This window comes from Vidua macroura, chromosome 2 (assembly GCF_024509145.1).
Source record: "Vidua macroura isolate BioBank_ID:100142 chromosome 2, ASM2450914v1, whole genome shotgun sequence".
Classification (NCBI taxonomy): Eukaryota; Metazoa; Chordata; class Aves; order Passeriformes; family Viduidae; genus Vidua; species Vidua macroura.
The window spans coordinates 61,455,156-61,477,913 of record NC_071572.1 but is presented as its reverse complement, the minus strand read 5'-3'; the positions used below and the strand labels follow the sequence as shown (position 1 = coordinate 61,477,913).

At 38.2% G+C, this 22,758-nt stretch overlaps 2 protein-coding genes across 10 annotated transcripts in view; both read left to right on the top strand.

Moving 5' to 3' along the window:
* The window catches only part of BACH1 (BTB domain and CNC homolog 1), a 32,897-nt gene extending 13,595 nt beyond the window's left edge, over positions 1-19,302 (top strand). For 3 of the 9 annotated variants that reach the window (XM_053972104.1, XM_053972105.1, XM_053972100.1), the window contains exons 2-5: positions 4,480-4,780; positions 6,569-7,951; positions 9,671-9,877; positions 15,945-19,302. In XM_053972104.1, coding sequence (XP_053828079.1) covers positions 4,538-4,780; positions 6,569-7,951; positions 9,671-9,877; positions 15,945-16,406 — 2,295 coding nt within the window. In that variant the 5' untranslated portion in view covers positions 4,480-4,537 and the 3' untranslated portion in view covers positions 16,407-19,302. The other 6 variants (XR_008436042.1, XR_008436043.1, XM_053972101.1 and 3 more) reach the window with 6 other exon arrangements.
* The window catches only part of MAP3K7CL (MAP3K7 C-terminal like), a 107,146-nt gene that overhangs the window by 76,699 nt on the left and 7,689 nt on the right, over positions 1-22,758 (top strand). The window lies entirely within an intron of this gene.

Below are 22,758 nucleotides of genomic sequence, written 5' to 3'. Positions count from 1 at the left end.
TCTCCAGTCAGCTAGTAAAGAGCAGTAATTGTTACCAGGTGTAAGCAATCAGATGAGCAAACCTGCAGCCTAATTTTAAAGTACTTTACACTCACTGTTACCTTCCTGTAATAATGTAATGAATGACTTTGAATGCATGAGAAAAATGAGCCTTGGATGAGATGCGAATTTTACAATGAGTCCTGATAAGCATCTTGCTTTGGTCTCTATACTGTATACTAAAACAAATGTGTATTCCTTTTTTAAATGTGGTTGCAGTACTGATTTCTATGAAGATAAGTATTTATAAATTCTTTGGAAATAAATATATAGAGAGAGTCATTTGGATGGAGAGATGTCTAAATTTACTGAAGATATGGTAATTTTGCAGGTAACTGTCGGGCATAGTTTTCATAATTGTATACTAGTAGGGAGAAAAAAAATGGAGTTACTTCTCTTTGATAAAGCAGAATAAAGTTTTATAGCTGGTACTTAGGAGGAAATATTTTTGTCCCTATGCAAAACATTATTTATCTCAAGATCACTGATAAAGAATGAAAACTTCATGGTAGCAGGCTTGGTTGTGTTCTCAAAGCAGAACCTGATTGGTTGTGCTTCAAGTGTTCATGTAGGTTTTATACTAGCATGTGTGTATGCTTATTATGTTCATGAGCTTTTTTAATTTTCAATCTCAAGAGTATGAGGTTATTAGGTGTGCAGGGTTTCAGGTGAGAGGAATTTGAGGAATGCTCACACTACTATTTTTCTTCCACAAATTGAGGATTTGTAGTAAGTGAGCTTTCATGATGTTACTTTTTTAATCCTTCCAACCTGTGTTGTAAGAACTATTTTAAGTTTTGGAAGATCTTTTTGGACTCCGCATATTTTTTATGTTAATGTCTGTTACAAATATCTTAAACAATATGCTTGCATGGTTTTTTTTCTTAGCATCTTTTGTATTCAGTCACATGGTTGTTGGCACCTCCTTTTTGAGCAGTGATTTCCACATACAGTCATCAGCTTGTGGAATACTTTTCCAAGTTACCTCTGCTTACTTTTAGTTTTCCTTGATTGAAGGTTACTTTTAAAATACAAATAGCATTATATGAGTTTTAGGCTGCTTTCCAAGTATATGATTTGTTATTGTTGTTTGTAGTATCAGTTTTCCTTTTTAATACCTGGTTGCTGATATTAATAATATTTCTGAGAGTGGAAAAGAGAGCCTGATAAGTAATATTTGTAGAAAATCAAATTACGTAAAATGGACAGAAAAGCCTAGAAGGCCTATCCTCATGACAGTTGCAGCACAAACTTGTAAGCTTAATTGAATTGTTTTCTCTGCTTCATACCTTTTCCCCTCTTTGTCTACCCATTCATAAATAAAACTAATTTTAAGAATTCTGAGTGCTCTAGAAGAGCAGTTGTAGTAGAAGAGAAATGAAACCATTTACAGAAGAGATGTACTTTTTCTCTTTGCTATGACAGTAAGTGTTTGTGTTGTGGATGTGTGTACAACAAATCTACTTACAGAGAAATTATTTTGTACTCACACTGCTGTAGAAAATCTGGTTGGCTGTCATGACAGATACTATAATAAATGTGGTACCCTGCCCTTATTACACAACTGGAAAACAGAATTCAGACATTCACAAGTGTGACCTCTGTTATTTCCTAAGTGTAACAGCTTTTCACAGTGGTTGCATTTTCTCTTTCCCATTTCATGCTTTTGTTTTCACCATCATTTTCAGTTTTCTGATGCTTTACCTTTGGATTTCTTTTTATTGTATTTGAGTACCTAAATTTTACAAAGACTGAGAGGAATTTAGTGTTTGAGTGTAGTGTAGGGGTGGTATTTTTTAGTTTTGTGGGGTTTTTTAAAGGTTCTCATAAAGTTTGAAATGCTTATTAAATGCTGCGTGTTATATTATGGATACTTCAAACTTGTCATCTTGTTTAAATATAGAGGGAACATGGCTGATGAAGTCCTTACAATTAGGAAGTACAACATTCTGTCCGAGTAAAGTGTTAAATGGAATTATGCTCAAACTAAGTATTTCATTCACTTCTCAAGAAACAGAAGGTAGTGTTTCAGTGTTGAAAGCTTTTTTTTTTTTTTTTTTTTTTTGGCAGCTGAAACATTGGAAGCTTTCCCTCAGTGCTCCAAGTAGTCCACAAGTGTTTTGAAAGGATGGTGTGTGCCTCACAGAGATAAGTGAGAAGGAGGGTTAACTCTTCTCTGCATTAATTTGTCTGTCTATACAAATAGAAATAAACTAGTGTTCTTTTAGCCTTCTGTGCTGTGGAAGTGTAATGAACTGGATGTTGGAATTGACTATTTTATCAGGAAAAACCCAGAAGCAGCATATATGATATGTGTTGTCTGTCTGAGAGCTCTTTCTCCAAAGAAGATAGAAAGAAAGAGCGCTTTAAGGCTTGTCTTTAACTATAGTCTCCCTCATGAGTTTTGCCTAAGCACTCACTCAGAATGTATCCTCGTCTATAATACTTCCCTGCGCTCCCCACCACTGTGGATGTAGTCTGCAGTTTTTCTGGTTTATCCTCTGTTCCTTTTTGGGGTTTTGGGTTTTTTTCACCTTTTAACAAATACAGAGTTATACTTCATTAAATTCCATGTGCTGTAAGATATGAGCAATATGATAAGTTAGGCTATACAGCAATCCAGTTAGGAATATATAATTTATATTGCACTGGTTACTTCTCATAAAAATAGAATTTCATGAATAGCAGTTCCATGAGGAATTATTTTGTTCCCATGTAAATTGACTGGAAATTAAATATTTCCTAAGTTAATGAATCTGTAGTCTTGTTATTAGGTATATGAAAACATTTAAACTGTTTCCTTCCAAAAATAAGCTCTTTAGGATTAACAGTGCATGGTATATAGCACTTTTCTGTACCGCTTCTTAGAGGGAGAAACTCAGGTTTGTGGAACTTTAGAGATTTTTCCCCTCAAAACTTCTATGTTCACCATACATTTACATATTTTGTTGGTGAAGTTAAGCATACAGTGTTCCATAAGGGAGTGGGAAGGGCAGGTAATGCTGATGTGATCTGCACTTCACTGGGGTCCAGACTAGTACTGTGCTGCTATTGCCACTGGAAATGGGGATCTTTTTCTTCCCTCTTTCTGTTAAAATGTTCACTCAAAATGCCTGTGTGCCATGAAAGTAGCTTGAGCAGTGAGTAACCAGGAGAGCACAGCTGGCAGCATGTTGGCTTTTTCCACAGTGTGTTTAAATATGTCCATGCCCTCTGCACTCCCCATATTGTGAAAGTTTCCCCACACCTGAAACCTGAGGATTTGCACTGGCTACAGTTTTATTATTGTTGGGAGCTGGCAGATGGTAACAACCTCTGTTGAGCAATAGAATGATGAGGTAGTCCATGTCAGCTGAAGTGAGTCTCCACAGCTGTGCTCAATTACAGGAACTCTGGGGTCAAGTGTAATCTGAATGCTTGGTTTGTTAAGGTATAACGTGACCTAGTAGTACCATATTTTCTTTAAAGGATAGTTCCAAATCTGACTTAAGTGGTTTCTTGATCGAGCAAGGACACTTCTTAATAGTATTTTTTTCTTTTAATTGGAAGAAGGGCTCAATTGAAAGTGAAATACAGTGTAAAGATCAGATTTGGAAATACTTTCAAACTTTGCACTCTCAAGCAGAACTGCCTTCTCCCTAGCCCTTCTATTTGTCTGCAAATTTAAGAATCTTCAGAACCGTTATATATGAGTTATATATTTCAAAGTTTTAAATATTGTATAACTTTAACTGTTGTTTATTATCCAATGAATACTGTTATTTGAGAACTTTATCAGAAAAGAGACAGTATTCCATTGCCTGGTGATCTGAATCATAATGAAAGCAAACTTGTATGACAAATCAAGTAGTCATGAAAGAAAAGGGGGAAAAAGTTTGTGTTAAGGCAGAGAATTCAAATTTAAGAACAAAACACCAACATACTAGAAAATCAGGGTACTTTACCAATGCCTGATTGGTTTAGCTGACAAAATACTTTTGAAAGAAGAAAGAACACATATTTTAGTCTGCATTAGGTGAATCAATAAACAGAAGAAGCTTACATAGTATTTTGGTGAATTTTAGTTTAATGCATTTGTTTTATTTCTTTTTACATTTTCATAGTTTTGGAGTTAGAATATATGAATTACTAAGAGTGAAAGCTTAGATAATTTCTAGGTGTTACAGTAAGTTTATATCTCTGAATCACTTGGCTAAGAAAGAAGTGTTCATTATTGCTGAAGTCCATTTTTTGGTCTATGAGACTATAAAAGCTGTATTAAGATGTACATATCAAGGTTTGGGTCTTTTAAATGGTCACAAGCATGTATTTATTTGAAGTACTAATTTGAAGAAGAATTAGACCAGGACAGTGCACGTTTAACATGCTGGTGTTTCAGTACCGATAGGCTCCTGTTGGACATGACTTTCAGGGGTACAACTTGTTTCTTTGCTCCCCCAGGTCTGAAGCACAGAAGCATGCTTTCCACTGAGCCTCGCACCACCACCTGTGATACAGAATGTCTCTAAGTGAGAACAAGTGTGGTGTGGTGTTTGCCTATGAATCTTCAGTGCACAGTACCAATGTACTCCTCAGCCTTGATGATCAGCGAAAGCAAGATATCCTTTGCGATGTTACAATTTTAGTGGAAGATCAGCGATTTCGGGCTCACAGAGCTGTGCTTGCAGCTTGCAGCAGTTACTTCCTTTCAAGAATTGTGGGCCAGGTGGACGCTGATCTTATCATCACTTTACCGGAAGAGGTGAGTGTCACTCCCTTCTGCATTTTACCTGGCAGTGCTTCTAGTCTGCTTTGTTCAATTCTCTTTTATGGTAGGCTGGGGTTTAACTGATGATTTAGAGTAGGGGATTTAAGAACTGAAAGACACCAGCCCACAATCTTGGATACCAAAAATATTTTTTGAATTCAAGTACTTCATATATATTATATTGTAAAGACTAACTGCTGTCACCTTGGTTTGGGGTCTCTTGGTTTTTTGCCAGTGTTTTTATTATTTGGCTTTCATCCCAAATGAAAATTAAATAAATGACTACTGCAAGAGTTGCTTTTCTAAGTCAGTTACACTAAGAGTCTTTCTACGATTTTTTCTTGTTTGAGTATAGCTAGCTAGAAATATGTAAGAGAAAGTGAAAGGAGTAGAGTGTTTTTTCCCTCTTGATCATTGCAGTTTTTGCAGTGTTACTCCTTTAAATAGAAAGAAGGTACAGTTTTAAAATACCATTGTATTTTTTTCTTTCATTTTCATTTATGAATTTCAGTTTCATTTATGGATGCTAATTACTTTTAAAGCCACTTTAATGTTTTGTTGACTACACTAAGTCGGGAGAGATGTTGACAGCTTATGGATAAACTGTCTTTTACATTCTACTTCCCCCCATTATAAAGGATGAATTAATGTGGTGGTGTAATTTCCAGAGCATATTTCAAATGGTATTTTAAGAATTCTTTAGGAAGGTCATAAGAGTTCACAGACAGTTTTAAAGGACTGGGCTCTTTGCAGATCTCATCAACTTCCCTTCATGTGTTGTGTTCTTTAAAAAGAACACACCAAACAACTACTAAAAAAACCAAAGTAAACAAACCCTCAACTGATTCTTAAATTGAATTGCATGAATAATTCATTATTTTTGCTGGCAGAAGGATTCAGTGTAGTTAATGCATTGAAATAGTGCTTTATTTAGCATAAAATACTGGTCATTTCAGTAGAGGCAGGGAGCAGAGTATGGACTTGAGTTTGAGTATGAATAGTGGACATACTGCTTTATTCTTCATTTGTAGAGATAAGGCTAAAGGAAGTGTCATGTAGTTGGTAATCTGTTTGTGGCTTTCTACTTGATTCCTTAGACATTTTTTCATGTGTAGAAGATCTTGCAGATCAGTTTCTAATGATACAGTTTTTGTTTATCTCTGGGTTCCTTGATAGGCAACTGTTGTGAAGACATAAATGTTCAATTAAAACCACTTGCTCTAAAGGGGCTTTAAACTGCAAATTCTTTTTGGTGTGCAGTTTTTGAGTGCCTTTCTTCAAATCTATGGGAGGAAGAAAGGAGCAGGTGGCTGTAGTAGTAAATAATCACATGTGGTCAAACTGCATTTCTTCAACCTTTTTTTGTATCAATGGTGCATAAGACTAAGTGATTGACAGTAATTGCTCTTCAAAACTACAATTAAATACCAGCAGCATACTGTAGAGTAATTAGTATACAACTTGCTTCGAAATAATCTTTGTGAGGTTGGAATCTAGTTACTGATTTTCAGCATACAGCAATATTCTCCACTTTTAGTACTGCATTGCCAGAACATTTTATTAAGAGACAGATCATAGAAAGAAAACTGTCAAAAATGTGCATGATAAAATTATATCAGAAGAATTGTTTCAGAATGAGTTTGACCATGTTTTCACAACAGAACAAGTCTGCTGCTTTTGTCCTGTGCTCTGTCCTGCTGGCAAGACAGGTGAATTTGTGTGTTTCTCTGCTTAAACCCAAATTGACCATACTAATGTTTTTCTCACTTGTTTTTGTAATAGGTAACACTTAAAGGATTTAGTCCTTTGCTTCAGTTTGCATATACGGCAAAACTTGTTTTAAATAAAGACAATGTGTCTGAAGTTTGCAAATGTGCAGAATTTTTGGGTGTACGCAACATTGAAGAGTCCTGCTTTCAGTTTCTTAAATTCAGATTTTTGGACTTTAAATTGGATCAGCAGGAATGTCCTAGGAAGAAGTGTTGCACACAGCGTTGTCAGAAAGCAAACCCTAAAACTGGCAATGTGGATGATGGAGACCTAGAAATAAATTATGAAGTAGAAGCCCTTCTAGAAAAGGAATATAGTCAAATTCCTGACACAAAGCCCTGTAAAGATGAAGAAAATGCTAAATCACTGCCTGTTCTCCAAAATAATGCCAATCAAAACTGTGATCCTGTACATCTAGAAAGGGGTAGTGCTTCCAGCTTATCTTCCCAATGCCCAAAGTATAGAAAATTCCAGAAAGCCTTTGGAAATGACAAAGTTAATACTTCAGAGTCCAATTCCAGTACTAAAGATGTTCAGGTATCACCATTTGCAACTTCTCTTGAGAAGGAAATACCTGATAATGATGGGATACAAAAAGCTCAGGAGTGTGTGCCTATGCAGGTGATCTCAAACTGTGAAGAGACTCAGACAGAAATGGAAGAAGGCATTCAGAAAAAAGAAGAGTCAAAGAGAGATTCTGTAACTCGGAATGTGTCATGTCCTGTGGAGAAAATGGATCTTGCTGCTTCCCCCCAAAACTCTGCTGCACCTCATGGACTCAATTCTATGTCTATTTTACATAGTTGTGAGCAATATGGTAACTTGAATTTCAGTAGTATGCAGAACAACACAGTCTTAGCTGAAAAAACTGTGTCAAGTACCGGAGCTGGAAATGACAAAACTGAAAGTCAAGGTAACCCATCTTCAAAGGTGGATTTGTGCATTAGGGAAGCTGCTAACATCACCTCAGCTGGAGATCGAAGCAGTGTGGAGAGAGAGATAGCAGAACAGCTAGCACAGGGGTTCTGGAGTGATATTCACAGCACAGATGCCTGTCAAATACATTTACCACCTGCAGTTTCTAAAGAGTACTTGGAGCCTGCATATTCGGGGAAAAAATCAGAGTGTCCGTGGCTGGGGATCAGGATCAGTGAAAGCCCTGAACCTTGCTCTCAGCAAACTTTTACAACACTGAATTCCGTCAACTGCCCCTTTATAAGCAACCTTAGCACTGAAGGATGCTCAAACAGCTCTGAAATAAACAGTGGAGATTATGTTCAGGGACAGCAACAAGAACAGTGTCCCTATAACTATGTGATAAGTTTGGGAGAGGATTCGGAGACTGACACTGAGGGAGACAGTGAATCGTGTTCAGCAAGAGAACAAGAATGTGAGGTAAGAATATCCTGACGTATCCTTTGCTTCCCAGTCTTTTAAGGCCATACTCAAAAATCTGAGTTTTCCATGTTTTGTTGTTTTGGGGTTTTTTCTGTGCCTGCTTGTTTTTAAAAGTCTGGAACTGAAACTTTAAATAGCCACTCAGAGTTTTATATGGAAGGTCACTGTTAATTCAGGGAGACTGAATAAAAGTATGAAACTATTTTTGGTCAGATACTGAAGTGTTAGATGCTTACGTATTAGATCTTTTAAGATTTTTTCTGGAACAACTGCCAGAAAAGGTTGTGAGCCTTAAGGCATGAAGGTTCGTTCTTAGATTTTTTTTCTTTTATCTGCTTCAATTTAGAGTTTAAGAAAACTCTAAACTTCTTGGAACCTTTGTTTAATAGGAACTTGGAACCTTTGTTTAATAGAAACTTGGAACCTTTGTTTAATAGAAACTTGGAACATTTGTTTAATAGAAACTTAGCAGTTTTCTTGATTTTATTCTGAACCGTGGGTGAAGGTGGGAGAGAAATGATACGTCAGATTTAATGTGAAGTGAAAATTAAGCTTTTAAGCTGGCTTCAGTAGCTGTGTATTTAAGACTTTAATAATATCACCTTCTCTAACACTAAGTGATATACCTGGAACAATTTCCATCTCAGTTCTTAGATTCATAGAATTGCAGTGTAACTCTGCATGATGGATCATTCAATGTTACAAAAATTCAGTTGTTCTTAAAGCACTACGATTTTTGTCTTTCAAGATGCAGGGCCTTACTGAGACTGAACATAAGTGGAACCTGCCATCAATACAAAAAATCTGGAATGCTAAACAAAAGGCCAGAATTGATTAAATACATTCCTCACCTTTATGTGACAGAGAAGGTGGTATCATTGCTGAGGACAGTACTGTGGGTTTTTTTTTTAATTATTTTTTGCCTGTTTTGTCACCAGTAGTGGCCAATCAGAGAAAAGACTTCTCTGTGTTCTTTTTGAAGTAAAATCAGATCTTTGACCACAGCAAAGTAACATATTCTCCTACTTACTAAACTCAAATGTAAGGATTAAAATAAAATGTCCTTAGTTGGATACGCAAAAAACATGGTGATTGTTTTCTAAAGGTAAATAGGTTTTTCAGTATTAATCAACACTTTGTGATCTCAAATGCTTTTGTAGCTCAGGTATATAACAGTAGCAATAGCCTGGTCCTCTGTCTTCTCCAACACTAAGAAATAAAAGACAAATATTGTAACTTCTGTATTTTAAGGAAATACCCTGTTTCAGATTATTTTTTCCTGCAGAAAAAAAAAAAGCATAGGTATAAAAATGTATGCAGGACGCAGTCTTAATAGCAGCTTTGGGAAAACTTTAGACTATAATAGTGAGTCTTGACACCTGTTTTATACCTCACCAAACTGTAACTCATCTTCTTAGAGTGTTTCGCCTGCATATTCGATGTACACAGAAGTAGCTTTCTGCCTCCTCTGAATATGCTTGTAAGGCTCTAGTGTAAATGTGCAAATACTCTATTGCACCTGTGCTTGAACTCCTGTAGTTGAATCCCCTGGATTTTATCCCATCATCTGATGGTTATGTTAGTTTGCTCTTGTCTCTGAGATGTAGGAATAAAGATGAGTTGTGTGGTAAAGAATGCTTAAAATGGAAACTTGAGTTGTTGGTGTTAGTGTATATCAGTTCCACCTTGGATTTACAACTGTATCTCACATTCTAGGTAAAACTGCCGTTTAATGCACAAAGGATTATCTCCCTTTCCAGAAATGACTTCCAGTCATTTCTGAAAATGCATAAATTAACTCCTGAACAATTGGACTGCATTCATGATATCCGAAGACGAAGTAAAAACAGAATTGCAGCGCAGCGATGTCGCAAGAGAAAACTTGACTGTATACAAAATCTTGAATCTGAAATTGAAAAACTGGTATGTATAAATATTCATTGCTGTTGTCATGTCTTTCTCTAAACATATTGACTAGCTATCTGGCAGTAACTTGAGAGCAGTGATTTACTACTTTTTCCACTCAAGCTTAAAAACCTTTATCAATCTTGTGTAACTCCTTGATAGCAGTTCTAGATTTTTCTGAGCCTTGCTGTAAAGTATACGCATCTTTCCTTCTGTGGACTTGTTTCCATTCAAATAAAACATGCATCACAACATGTTGTTGAACAATGTTTCTGAAACCCATAAGCTTTGAATTTAATTGTACTGAATGATTCCCAGACTGTTATCCTACACTGCTTTTTCCCTCTTCCCCTTTCTTGCTTTGAGATTTTGTTTTTCAGCTCACAGTATTGCTCATGATCAAGTTTGCAGTTACGCAATTGTTAGTTGTGTAAGTACTGTTCTTGGAACATATCAACATGGGCTGGCAAACTGTTTCCTGAGTCTTGAATATTAAAAATGAGACCCTTGTAGAAAGGCGGAAGATACAGAAGAACTTGGGAAGTTGCTTGCCTTTTTAGCAGATGCATCAAGATTGTAGCTGAGGAACTGATGCATCCAGATTCCTCAGCAGCCATCTGTTAATATATTTTCTCCTCCTTAAGAAGGTAATAAAAAGATAAATATGTAACTTAAGAGAAATGTAGGCAATCTGAGGTTAAGATTATGTAAAAATAGCAATGGCAATAAGATAATTGAGTGGCTTTTCAGAAAAACAAGTCTTTGTTTGACTCTCATCTCAGTTTCATAGTTGGTCATAACCATGTGCTCTAAATAGTTCAGTTGTTTAGGACTAGTGTACTCTCATTCTTCTTCATGGAGCATTTTAGGCTTGGTGTACCTGAATTTGGTATCTGCATCAGCTGGAACATAGTAGTCATATTGCATCTTTTTTGACTTCAAAGTGAAAAGGAAAGTAAAATTAGAACCAAGTGCCATGGACTGGAAACTTATTTTCTTGTGATCATCATCTTTCACTGCATCTACTCCTACTTCTGCAATGAGGAGATTGAAGAAGGTGCTCTGTGAAGGAGGGTAATCAGGTGATTGTACTAATAATATCCTTACTGAAGAGAGAAGCTGTATTTCTATTTCTGACATTTCAGAACTTTTTGCCTGGTTTTGTCATCATGTTGTCATTTCTGTTATGTAACTCTGTCAATATTTTGCAATACTTGGGCAGGGAATTAAAGGTTGATCTGCAAGATTAGACATGTGGTTGTTTGAGATTAATAATTATAACATAATATCCTTATTTCTGTGGACCTGTGCTGGAACAGACTGAATGTCTGCTGTTTGACAGGTAACACTGTGCAAGGCCTAGATAATAAGTGTTGAGTCCTGAGAAGTGTAAGGTGAGGTCTGAGTTATATGAATCATCCTGTAGGCACAAACATGTTCCAGTTGCATATTTTTTTTCAAGTGTGCTGATAAGTTTCTTCAGAAATTCCCGAAAAGACTCTTTTTGGAGCTGTTGACCATGCCTGACAGCCACAGATCATCAAATTTGTATAAGTTGTACACAAATACAGAAACATCAAGATCAGTCTAGGCATGATTTCCAGGGGGGTGGAAGAAAAGAGATGTCGTGGAAGGGCTATATGTGGTACATCCAGATTGCTTCATGCATGATGGCTCCTGCCTTGTGACTGTTCTCTGGGTCAGTTGTGTCTTGGACCTTCTAGACTTCGATCTTCTCATGGTATCATCTGTAATGTGGCTTTGAGAGGGAATAGAATGGTGTGGCTATGGTTTGACAACTCTTGACAAAGAGATAATACTCTGTGCTACCAGTTAGGAAATACTTTTTCATGGAATTCCTCCTCCTGGTTTTCAGTATGTGCATCATGTTGTCTTGTATTAGTTTCTATTTGGTGCTGTTTCAGTTTTTTTTTGTCTCTCAGAAGATGCTTGTGGTGTGTTTCTTGGAAAAGTCCTATATTTGGAACAGAATGTCCCCTGCCTGACTAGAGGCTGGAGACTGACAGCTGGCAAGTATCTTTGCTGACAAGCACCTTGGGGCCTGGGCAAGACAGCAGACTGAGCATGGATCAGCAACATGTCCAGACTAAAATAAAGGCCATCAGTGTCCTGGGCTACAATAACAGAAGTACAGCCCATTGTTGGAGGGCAGTGGTTGTAACCTGTCTTGGCACGTGTAACACTGAATTGTTTGCTGGGTTTTCACCCCTCCCAGTTCCAGAAGCACATTGTTAGATAGGGGGAAGATTGGGTGAAGGCCCCTGGGATGGCCAGGCCTGAAGTACTGAGAGACTGAAAAAATGGGGCTTCTACCTGGAAAAGGGGTGGGGAGACCTAATGGCTACCTGCCCATATCTGTGGGGCAGTCCTTGAGGTTACACAGCCTTTGGCATTGGAAGATCTTCAGCTTCCTGGAGGAGTACTTGACAGCAAGAGAACAAGAGACATGGCCTTAAATTACAAGGGGGATTTCATCTGAATGTAAGGAAAGTTTTTTCTTCCAGTGGGGACAGGCAGGCAGTGGAGCATTTCACCCTGAAAGGCTGTGCATGTGCTGTCTTTGAGGGTTTTATGGCATGAGTGAGCAAAGCCCTGAGCAGCCTGATCTTACCTGATCTCTGACTTTGTTTTGAGCAGCAGGTTAGACTACAGACCTGCTGAGGTACCTCCCCTCCCAAGTGATTCTGTAGACTTGGAAATCTTATGTTAAGTTCTACTTATATTGAAGAAAAATACTGTTCAGTGCTGAATCTGTTATCTGGGAGAGTTACCTTTGATCATGTCTTTTGATCTTCTGTACTGATAAAGTCTTTTTTTTACCTCCCCATATGGCCTTTGCTTATTGACCTTTCAGGTGAATCTGGGTGTTATTGTTGGTCACTGATGTTCTGTATTTGAGAATATGCAAGGGCTACTTTAGGAGATGCTGACTTGTGAGAAACAGCTCTTCAAGAGACCCTGTGTATATTCACATTCCTTGTACTTTATCCTGTACAATGGGATGACCCTGCCTGAGCAGGGAGGTCAGACCAGATGACCCACTGTGGTCCCTTCCAACCTGACCCATCCTTTGATTTTTCACTTTGAAACTTTAAAAATGAGGGTACTTGCGAGGGAGAGCAGAGTAGAGGACAACTGGTCTCAAGAAGCACTACTTCACTGAAGATTCTGTAGCTGAGGAGGACGATGTGTCAGTGCTCCAAGAAGAATATAATTGAGATCATGTTATATATATTAGAGCAGGGTGAAGTGAGTGAACTAAGGACATTCTTTACTAGGAGATTCAAAAGAGCTCTCAGTTTATTATGACCTCAAAACTGACTTTTTTTTGTAGTATTAGTATAATGCTGATAAAATAAAACAATAGTATTTAAATGTATTAACCTGTCAACAGCTTCAGATGGGTGGTAAGGAATTTATGCTGGAATAACTATTTCTGAATGTTTGTGTTTGTTTTAAATAGCAGTCCAGATAATTTCATCAGTCCGTAATACACAGCTGAGTGCCTCTACATACCCAAAAGGTATTAGGTGATCTGCCTAACAGAATGGGAAAGATTATTCTGATCAGTACTGAAAAACACCTGGAGGACAATGGAGGCATCAGTCACAGCCAGCACGGCTCCATGAGGGGAAAGTCCTGCTTGTCGAAACTGATTTCCTTGTATGACAGGGTAACCCACCCAGCTGATCTAGGAAAGCCAGTAAATGTAATCCTCTTGGACTTCACCAAAGCTTTTGACAGGCTCTCCCAGGATCCCTCTGAACAAAATGTCCAGCCCACAGCTGGATACGCATCATGTGGGGGAGAGCAACTGGGTCATGGGTCAGGAACAAATGGTGGCAGTGACTGGGGCAGCATCAGGTTGGCACTGGTCCCCGGTGGGGTTCTGCAGGGCTCCATCCTGAGCCCTGTGCTCCTCATGATCTTCATTAGCAATCTGGACACAGGACTCAATGGAACACACTGTAAGTTTGCCATTGACACTAAACTGGGAGGAGTTGTCAACTCCCTCAAGGGCAGAGAGACCTGGACCGGTTGGAGACTTGGACAATCACCAACCGTGTGAAGTTTAACGAGGGCAAGTGCCAGATTCTGCTCTGGGACAGGGCAAACCTGGCTGTGTGTATGGACTGGGGAATGAGAGGCTGGAGACTAGCTGTAGAAAGGGACCTGGGGTTCCTGGACCATGGCCAGTTGAACATGAGTCAGCAGTGCCCTGACAGCCAAGAGGGACATCCATGTCCTGGGGGGCATCAGGCACAGCATTGCCAGCCAGACAAGAGGGGGCATTGTCCCGCTCTGCTCTGCACTGGGGCAGCCTCACCTTGAGTGCTGTGTGCAGTTTTGGGCACCATGGTTTAAAAAATGGTGTTAAGCCATTGAAGAGCACCCAAAGAAGAGTCATGAGGATGGGGAAGGGTCTGAAGGGGGGAAATCTTATGAGTGGTGACTGTGGTCATTTAGTCTGTTGAACCTGGAGAAAAGGCGACCTCATTGAGGTCTTCAACATCCTCAGGAGGGGCAGGTGCCAATCTATTTGTGACCAGTGACAGGATTCAAGGAAACAGCATAAAGCCGAGTCATGGAAAGTTTAGGTTGGATATTAGGAAAAGCCTCTTCCCCCCATAGGGTGGTTAGACATTGGAACAGACTCCCAAGGGCAGCAGTCACAGCACCAAGCCTGACAGAGCTCAAGAAGCATTTGGACAAAGTTCTCAGGCACAGGGTGTGACTCTTGAGGTATCCTGTGCAGGCCCAGGAGTTGGACTCAGTGACCCTGATGGCTCCTTTCCAGTGTGGCATATTTTATGATTAACAGCTGCTCCCAGTATGCTGACAAATAGAAATTTATTCGCCAAGTCCTCTTTCTTCTAATTTTAGACAAAAAGAACTGGCAACAACTGTTCCTCTAGCCAAATGCGGCCTAAACTTAATTCTTTCAAAAAGAAGTTGTAGAGGTGGAAGTATGAGGTTTGTCTGCAAAAGGGGATGTGAGGAGGAATGAAACTAATAAAACTTTCCAAGAGTGAATTGACATAACAGTAGCTGTAACACATAATCTCTATGACTAAAACTTGAAAACTATTTAAAGCCTTGTGTGTCTTCAAAACTCTATCTTCTTTTAATTAATTAATTACAGAATTTAAAATGTATGTGTTGCTACATGTTTGTATTTGGGTTCTTTGTCCTTTTTGTTCAACTTCTTTATGATGGTCTTGGTTGTTCCCTGTCCTTTACCATTTCCTCATTTTTCTTTATTCAAAAAGTTGCTTGTTTCCATGATTAGACTTCTCAGTTATCAGTGTCTTTTCATCTTTAGCCAGGTCTATCAGAAGCTTAAGAAAAATTCATAACATTGAAGCCAAATAAAAGCTTGATTTCATACAGGCTACTTTTTTCTACTTGATAGTTATTAGTGAGTTGCCATCCTCTCTGTTGCCATGTGCTTGGACAATCCTGCTACATTATCTCTAGGTTGTTAGTTGTTCACCACATGTTCTTTACCTTTCTTAAATTTTCTATCTAATTTAGGAACTATACTTAACTCCATTGTTTGTCTTATAGTGGATTTGGCACTTCTTGAGAATGGAAGTTAATTTCACGTAGTGGAATCGTACCGATAATTAAAATGTCATGTTTGATTTTCAGCATTTCAGTTTTAAGATACAGATCTCTGTGAAGACTGCTTAATGTTTTGTTGGCTCGTTGGAAATGGCTTGTGCTACCTTGTAGAACTAGTGTTTCAGGAATATTTACAGTACGTGCAGCTATGTTTCATTTGTTCAATAACTGCAAATTACTCCTTTGTCTGCCAGCATGAGTTTGGAAAAAGCTGCATATCTGAAAAACCACATCAAATACCTTACCTGATGATGCTTCCAGAGGTTAGGATTGGCCTTTTGATATGTGTTTGATTGTGTTGCTGCTTACTTTCTTAATGCCAAATTAGTTCTGTTTCAGCAGATCAAAGTATTTAAAGTCTTGTTTTAGCTTTGATAGGAGCTTAAACCATAGTGTTTATCTTAAAATGTAGACTAAAATACAGTTTTTCTTTTTGCAGCAAAATGAGAAGGAGAATTTGCTGAAGGAAAGAAACCACATTTTATCAACTCTGGGTGAGACAAAGCAGAATCTGACTGGACTTTGCCAGCAGGTGTGTAAGGAAGCAGCCTTGAGTCAAGAGCAAATACAAATACTTGCAAAATATTCTTCTTCAGATTGTCCACTCTCATTTTTGTTCCCGAAAAGAGAACAAACAGCTCCATCTGATAGTGAGCTTGTGATACCAGCATCTGTAGAATCAGCAAATGGTCTTTCAGGTGTCACACCTACAGCTGAGAAGAGTTCCTGTTATCAGTGTGTCAAAAGCATGTGCGAGGCCACGTACAATCAAGTACAAGAACTGCATCCAGTTTCTGCCAGAACATTGGAGCAAACGTCACTCGTGGAGCTGTGTGGACAGAGCAGTGGCATCACAGACTTCTGCCAGCAAATGACTGACAAATGCACTACAGATGAGTGAATCTCTCCTTCTCATTGCCAGCCTCTCAACTTTGCAACTAGAAGTGGGATTGAGCATTATTGGAAAGTAATTTACTAAGTGAGAAAGAAGATAAAAGTTTAATCTTCTGAAACTATATTGACAATTATGTGGTCACTATTTTTACTTATGTGGTCACCATTATTACTTTGGGTTTGCTCTGTGTAGTTCCAGAACGTAATTTTTATGTGTCAGCCTTTTTCTGTGTGGTGATGCCAAGGAGAGTTCAGGAAAGCTGTTATAAAGTACAAATTCCATGCACAGGTGCTTATTTGTGAGGGAGTTTTGTTCATGTATAAAGCAGCCTACTCTGATTTATGCCACAGTACTTAATGCCACTCTGCATTTTAAGGAAAGCCTCCTGACAGCTGTTTATGCACAATGACTTCTATACCTGGAATTCTTCTAAGACTTCTTTTTTTCTGGTAGACAAACCTTAAGAAGCATATATAGCTCTGTAAATGTTCATTTTGTAGACGGGCTAAGTTACATGACAGGATGAGGAGATTTTGAAAAGTGCACTCTAGTATAGCTCCTTACTTCCTGCTGTTCCCCTCCCCATCCCAGGGAAGACTTTTATTGAATTAAAGTAGTAGGCTACTACTAGTAGTAGTAGAATTGCTTAGTAGTAGGCTTTTATTGAATAAATGCTTCTGTCTTGTCACTCTAGTACAGAATTAGAAGAACTGGAGCAGCAGAGTGCTGCCATATACTGCTCTCTTCTCTAAATTTAGTGGGAGGAATAACAACACACTGTGGAAGGCAGACATCTGAAACTGCTGCAGTTCTTGGTTGAGTGTGCATTGGATCCTCTGGCATCTGAATCCCATAGGTTTATCAAAACTCACTACTGTATTGTGACTTCCTGTCCTAGCACCTTCAAGCTTGCTGCTTGTTTGTGGCAAGTTAGAATCAAAGGTATTTTTTTAAGGTATTTAGGCGCCACATTTTTTTCTTTCAGTGCCTAACAGCCTAAAGTAAGTTACAATTATTTGTTCTCTGATCACTGGGACCAGTAAAGTTCTATTTCAGAATCAATCTTCAGGATACTTTGTGGCTAAACCTGTAGTATATTTTCAATGGCTTGTGCTATTAGCATAGATATATAAAAAGTTTATTGAAGAAATGAGCTGGAGATATTTCCTATATTATTTTGTGAAGGAGAAATTCAGCTACTGAAAATAATCCCTATTTTCTAGATTTTTACATAGCAGTGGATGCATATTGTATACCAATGATGCTTTGTTATTTAGATGCTATTCTCACACCAGAACTAAGTATTGAACCTCACCACAGAAAACTTTGGGTTTGCTGGTTTACAAAACATGAAGAATCTTGTACAAGCCAGTGGAATTCTTCATTTCCTACCTCAGAATGTGAATTAGCTTTTTGTGTCTTTGTGTGATGTACAGTAGGCAGCAACTAAGCAAAGGCCCTTGTAAATACTGCTTTTCAGTTTTACCTTGCAGTAAGCCAAAACTTGTTCTTGGCAAGGCTCTTTTTTTTTTCCTCTCCCCACCATCCATAGGTAACATAGCATTAATAAATACAGTAAGCCACCTATTTAAAACAAAAATTTAAAACAAAAATTTAAAATTAACAGATTTCAACAGGACTTCTCATAACCAGCACGTAACACAAATGACTACACTACCTCACCTATGGGACTGAAAGTTGATTGAAATCTCTAGTGAATCCTTGGATTTTCATCATATATCATTACTTTTTTAAGGGAAAAAATATGCTAATGGTGCATAGCTTATATAAATCATAATGGTTGCAGTAATTGAAATTCAGAAATAAATACTACACAGCAGACATCATGATAATTAGATTGAAATGCTTTTAAATTACTGTCATTGTGATATGATGATCTTGTATATGTATTACTTTATGAAGCTCTCTGGGCTTTTTCTTCAGTTTCTGTAGATTCATGGTTAATTTAATCCTGTCTACCTCCCAACACTGCCACCCTGGGAAGCATTTTGCTCTTATGTCTCCATTTTATTTAAAATGCAAACCAACAAGAAACAATCAAAAACAAAATTCAAGGCCCAAACCTCTACTGTTCCTAAATCCAATCACTTTTAAAGCTGGTGATATTCTGAAATGACGTGGACAACGGCATTAAAACACTGTCCTAATAGTGCACATATTTGAAAATAGAATTCCTTGGGGTAAGTCCTTATTATAATGAGGTGGAGCATCTTTGTAGGGAATGGCTGGCTGGGAGCTTATCCAGTGGCCCAAAGCCCTGACACACTTGGCTGTAGATGTTGAAAAACAAGATCAGTGATAACCAAGTGTGAGACTGGAATATCCCTAAAGAGTTGTGCTCCACTGCTGCAGTCTGGGATTCAGCCACAGCCTGAATTCCATGTAGATGATGGTGGAGGGATTCCAGGGCAGGAATCATGGCAGTCATTGACCTATGATAAAAGTAGCATCATGTTTTTAAACCTGATATGAACTTGATGAAGTTTGAGGGTAGTTTTATGCCTGACCAGCTGCATCTAAATAATTTTTAAAATATTTATTTAATACCATAGACCTACAAGTTGCATGTTGACTTCTATAAGCCTATATCATCAACTTGCAAATATTACGAATTAATTACATTTTTATGATACAGAATTCTCAGGAAAATGTTTTTGGAGTTTGGTTTTGTTTTTTCTCTTCTGGTAAAGAAATACTCGGTTTTGAAATTGTAAAATACTTCGTTAAAGCATGTTTTAAAATACTTTGAATAGACTATCTTAAAGCCATAAGGGTATGATGGCATAAAGATTGTAAAATAAACAGATAATTACAACAGTTGATTTTGTATTTTTCATAATTCAGTATTTTCTAAGTCTACAATAAAAACCACTATCCTTTCTACAAAGGCTTTTCTATTTTGTGTAAGTTTTCTGCTCTGAAAGTCTCCATTTATGTAGTACTGCTCAAACAGTTCTGAAAATGGTAGCAAAGTAGTCTCTATATAGTTTATAAATTTAATAGGCACAAACCACTAGCTTAGGATTCTTCAGACAAAGCTGAAATCTAATAATCCAGGGAGGTAATTGTACCAAAGCTGGGTATCTACTAAATTATGATATTTCCTCAGTAGTGTGTATTTTGTTCTATTGATTTTCTTTTTTAATTGAATATTCTTAAATACATTAATATTCTTCTCAACATACTGAAGATTAAATTTGATTTGCCATGTTGAAGACCTGCTGTTTCATATGAATGACAGAGCCAAGATAGGCAGAATTTAAAATGAAAACCCTAAAAATGGTTAACAAATAAGTAATGAGTGAGAATAATATAGCAATACAAGTAAGAATACCTTCTTAACTTGAGAAATAACATTTAAGTCTTTCTTGGTATATGTTAATAGTCTAGTAAGAATTCAGTATGATACTTTAACAAGGTTTCCTAGTTTTTTATAATCTACTATTTCATATTTACTGTGAAAGAGGAGGAGATGGATGTGAAAGATTTGGGAAGAAACAAGACTCAGTAATCAAAATAGCACCCCAGAATGTGTATATATTCAACTTAATTAACTTGTTGAAGGCCGTAACTCAGCCTTTCAGGTGGACTGGCATGATTTTGTTTAGAAGTATTTGGTGATGAGAGAGACTCAAAAGTTCTAAATCATATTGCAATTTTATTTCTCAGCCCAGTGGTAATAAATCAGATAATACATTTCATGTCAGCCTGGCAACACTGTTGGTTAGTATTGTTACATAATTGCTCATTGTAATTATAACTACCCATATTTACAACATTTACTTGAATACAGGATAATCAGCTAGCAACTCTATGAAATTATTATTCTTAACAAAGTCAAAGGTTAAAAACCAGGGGACAGGTTCAGGGATAAAAGACAATAAAAGTCACAGAATTCCCAGATTGGATTAATAACAGACCATGGGAGCTTGGGGAATATCACTGACAGCTGTCTGTTGGGCTGGTCCATTTTTCACATGTGGTGTGTGAATCCAGGAGTCTGAAAAGGTACATATAATTTTCAGACTCTTATTCTGGTCTCTGAAGTTAATCAGTCCTGCTTACCCATAAAACCATGAAACTTTGCTAACCTGCATCTATCCAGATGTTATCCCAAAAAGCCTATGGACCTGTCATTGTTCTTGTTGAAAATCTGTCCTGTGAATTGTTTCACAGGCTTTTATAAGAACTTTAAAAACACTGACAATTTCTGTGCTTTTATGTCCTTTTTTTTCCTCCCTCTACAAGAATTACAGTAAACCTTTTACATGCAAATCAAAATAATGGATGAAGGACTGAGATTCTGTGCTTTGTGTTATACAGAATACCAGAATTTGTCATGGTCTTCTCAGTTATAAAATCTACTATTTCAGCTTTGTGGTCGACTTACAAGACTTCAAATTCTTACACAGAAATTTGGACTCTTAAATGGTTGGAAATCTCAGACTAATGGGCAACAACAGAACTGTGTGTGGGGATGTTCTTTTGCAGGCTTTGTCCTTTAGGTGTTTCCCTTCTGCTACATCCTAGGCTGACATGAATTGTGTAGTGTAGCCAGACCTGCAAGTTCAGAGCAATAGACTTTTAAGTAAAGTAAGTATTGAGGCTTGTATGCCCTTAGAGTTGCCATCAGAGGGCATGTGCCTGTTCAAACCAGCTCTCACCATCCATCTCTAGTAGTGCATCAAGGACAGAACTGGGAGCTGTCCCTGCCCTAAAAGGCAAAGCATCTGTGTTACCTCAAAAAGTAAGATTTTGTCTATGTGTGTGACTCTGTTTGTGAACTCTTCACGTTTTCATGTATACTATGCAGTTCTGAGTTTGTAGGTTTGTAGAAGGCAAATTCATCTCCTCCATTAAACTTTCTTACACATGCTGTCATTGCAAGAGAGGGAGAGAATACCATGATGCGTGGTGGGCTCCTGAGAGAGGATGATGGTGTCTTTCCTTGGGAAGGAAAGCGCCTTGTCACAGCATTGGTATTGAGATGATTGGTTGCCCAAGGGAGGTTAAGGCCAGCAACATCTCTCTCTCTTGGCATTGTGCCTGTGGGAGCAATCCCCAGTATTCAGTTTTGGGGGTGATATCCAAATTTCAGAGGTCAACTCACGAAGGAGCATTATATTACCTCTCCTTGGGAAGGAAAACACCCATCTCCAGTGTTGGTAGTGCAGATTTGTAGGGTGTCTATGGAAATTCTTGGCCAGGAACAACTTTCTCTCTTGGCACTTTTTGTGTGGGAGCCATCTCCAGACATATTTTGGAGGTGGTCTCAAGATTCTGGAGTGGGCTCCTGAAAGATCAAACTACCTTTCCTTGGGAAGGAAAGCACCTAGCCCCATTATTAGCGGTGCAGATAAGATGCCAGGGAATTAACAGCTAGGAATATTTTACTTTCTTGGAAACCTTTGTGTGGGAGCAATCTTTGGACGTGTTCAGTTTTGGAGCTCAGCTTCATATTTCAGTGTTGGGCTCATAAAAGAGGATGACACCACCTTTCCTCAGTAAGTAATGCACATAGTGACAGTGTTGATGATTCAGATGAAAGGCTGTCTAGAGGTGGTAAAAGCCAGCAACAACTTTCTGTCCTGGATGCTTTTGTGTGAGATCAGTCCCTGAATGTATTCAGGATTGAATGAATTCAGGATGGCTCCAATTTTCGGAGCGGGTCTTCTGAAAAATAATGACTATACCTATCCATAGAAAGGACAGAGCCTGATCCCATTTTCAGTGTTGGAAATGTGAGGTGCCCTGGGAGTATAACAGCCAACAATAGGTTTCTCTTCTACCACTTTTCCTATGGGAGCAATCACCAGTTTATTCAGTTTTGGAGCTGGTATCCAAAGTTAGGAGAGGGGCTTCTGAAGAAGTATGGCAGTAGCTTTCCTTGGGAAGGAAGGCACGTACTCTCAGTGTTGGCAATGCAGATGATAGGCTGTTCATGAGATATAAAGGCTAGGAAGGGTTTTCTGTCCTGGCACATTTTGTATGAGAGCAATTCAGGATGTATTCCATAATTCTGCAGGTAGTATGCAGAACCAGGTAAGTGGGCTCCTGAAGGAGGTACCTTTCTTGGGGAAGGAAAGCTTGTCTTGACAGTTAGGGTGCTCTAGGTGATTGTCTGCTTGATGGAGGTAAAAGCCAGCAACATCTTTCTGTCCTGGAACCTTCTGTGTGGGGGCAAATCTTGAACATATTCAATTTTGGAGCTCAGCTGCAAATTCCAGAGGTGGGATTCTGAAATAGGATGTCACTACTTTTCTTTGGGAAGGAATGCACAGTAGTCCCAGTGTTGGTAGGAATTTGTCTTTGTTCTGCAAGATCAAGGATAGCAAAC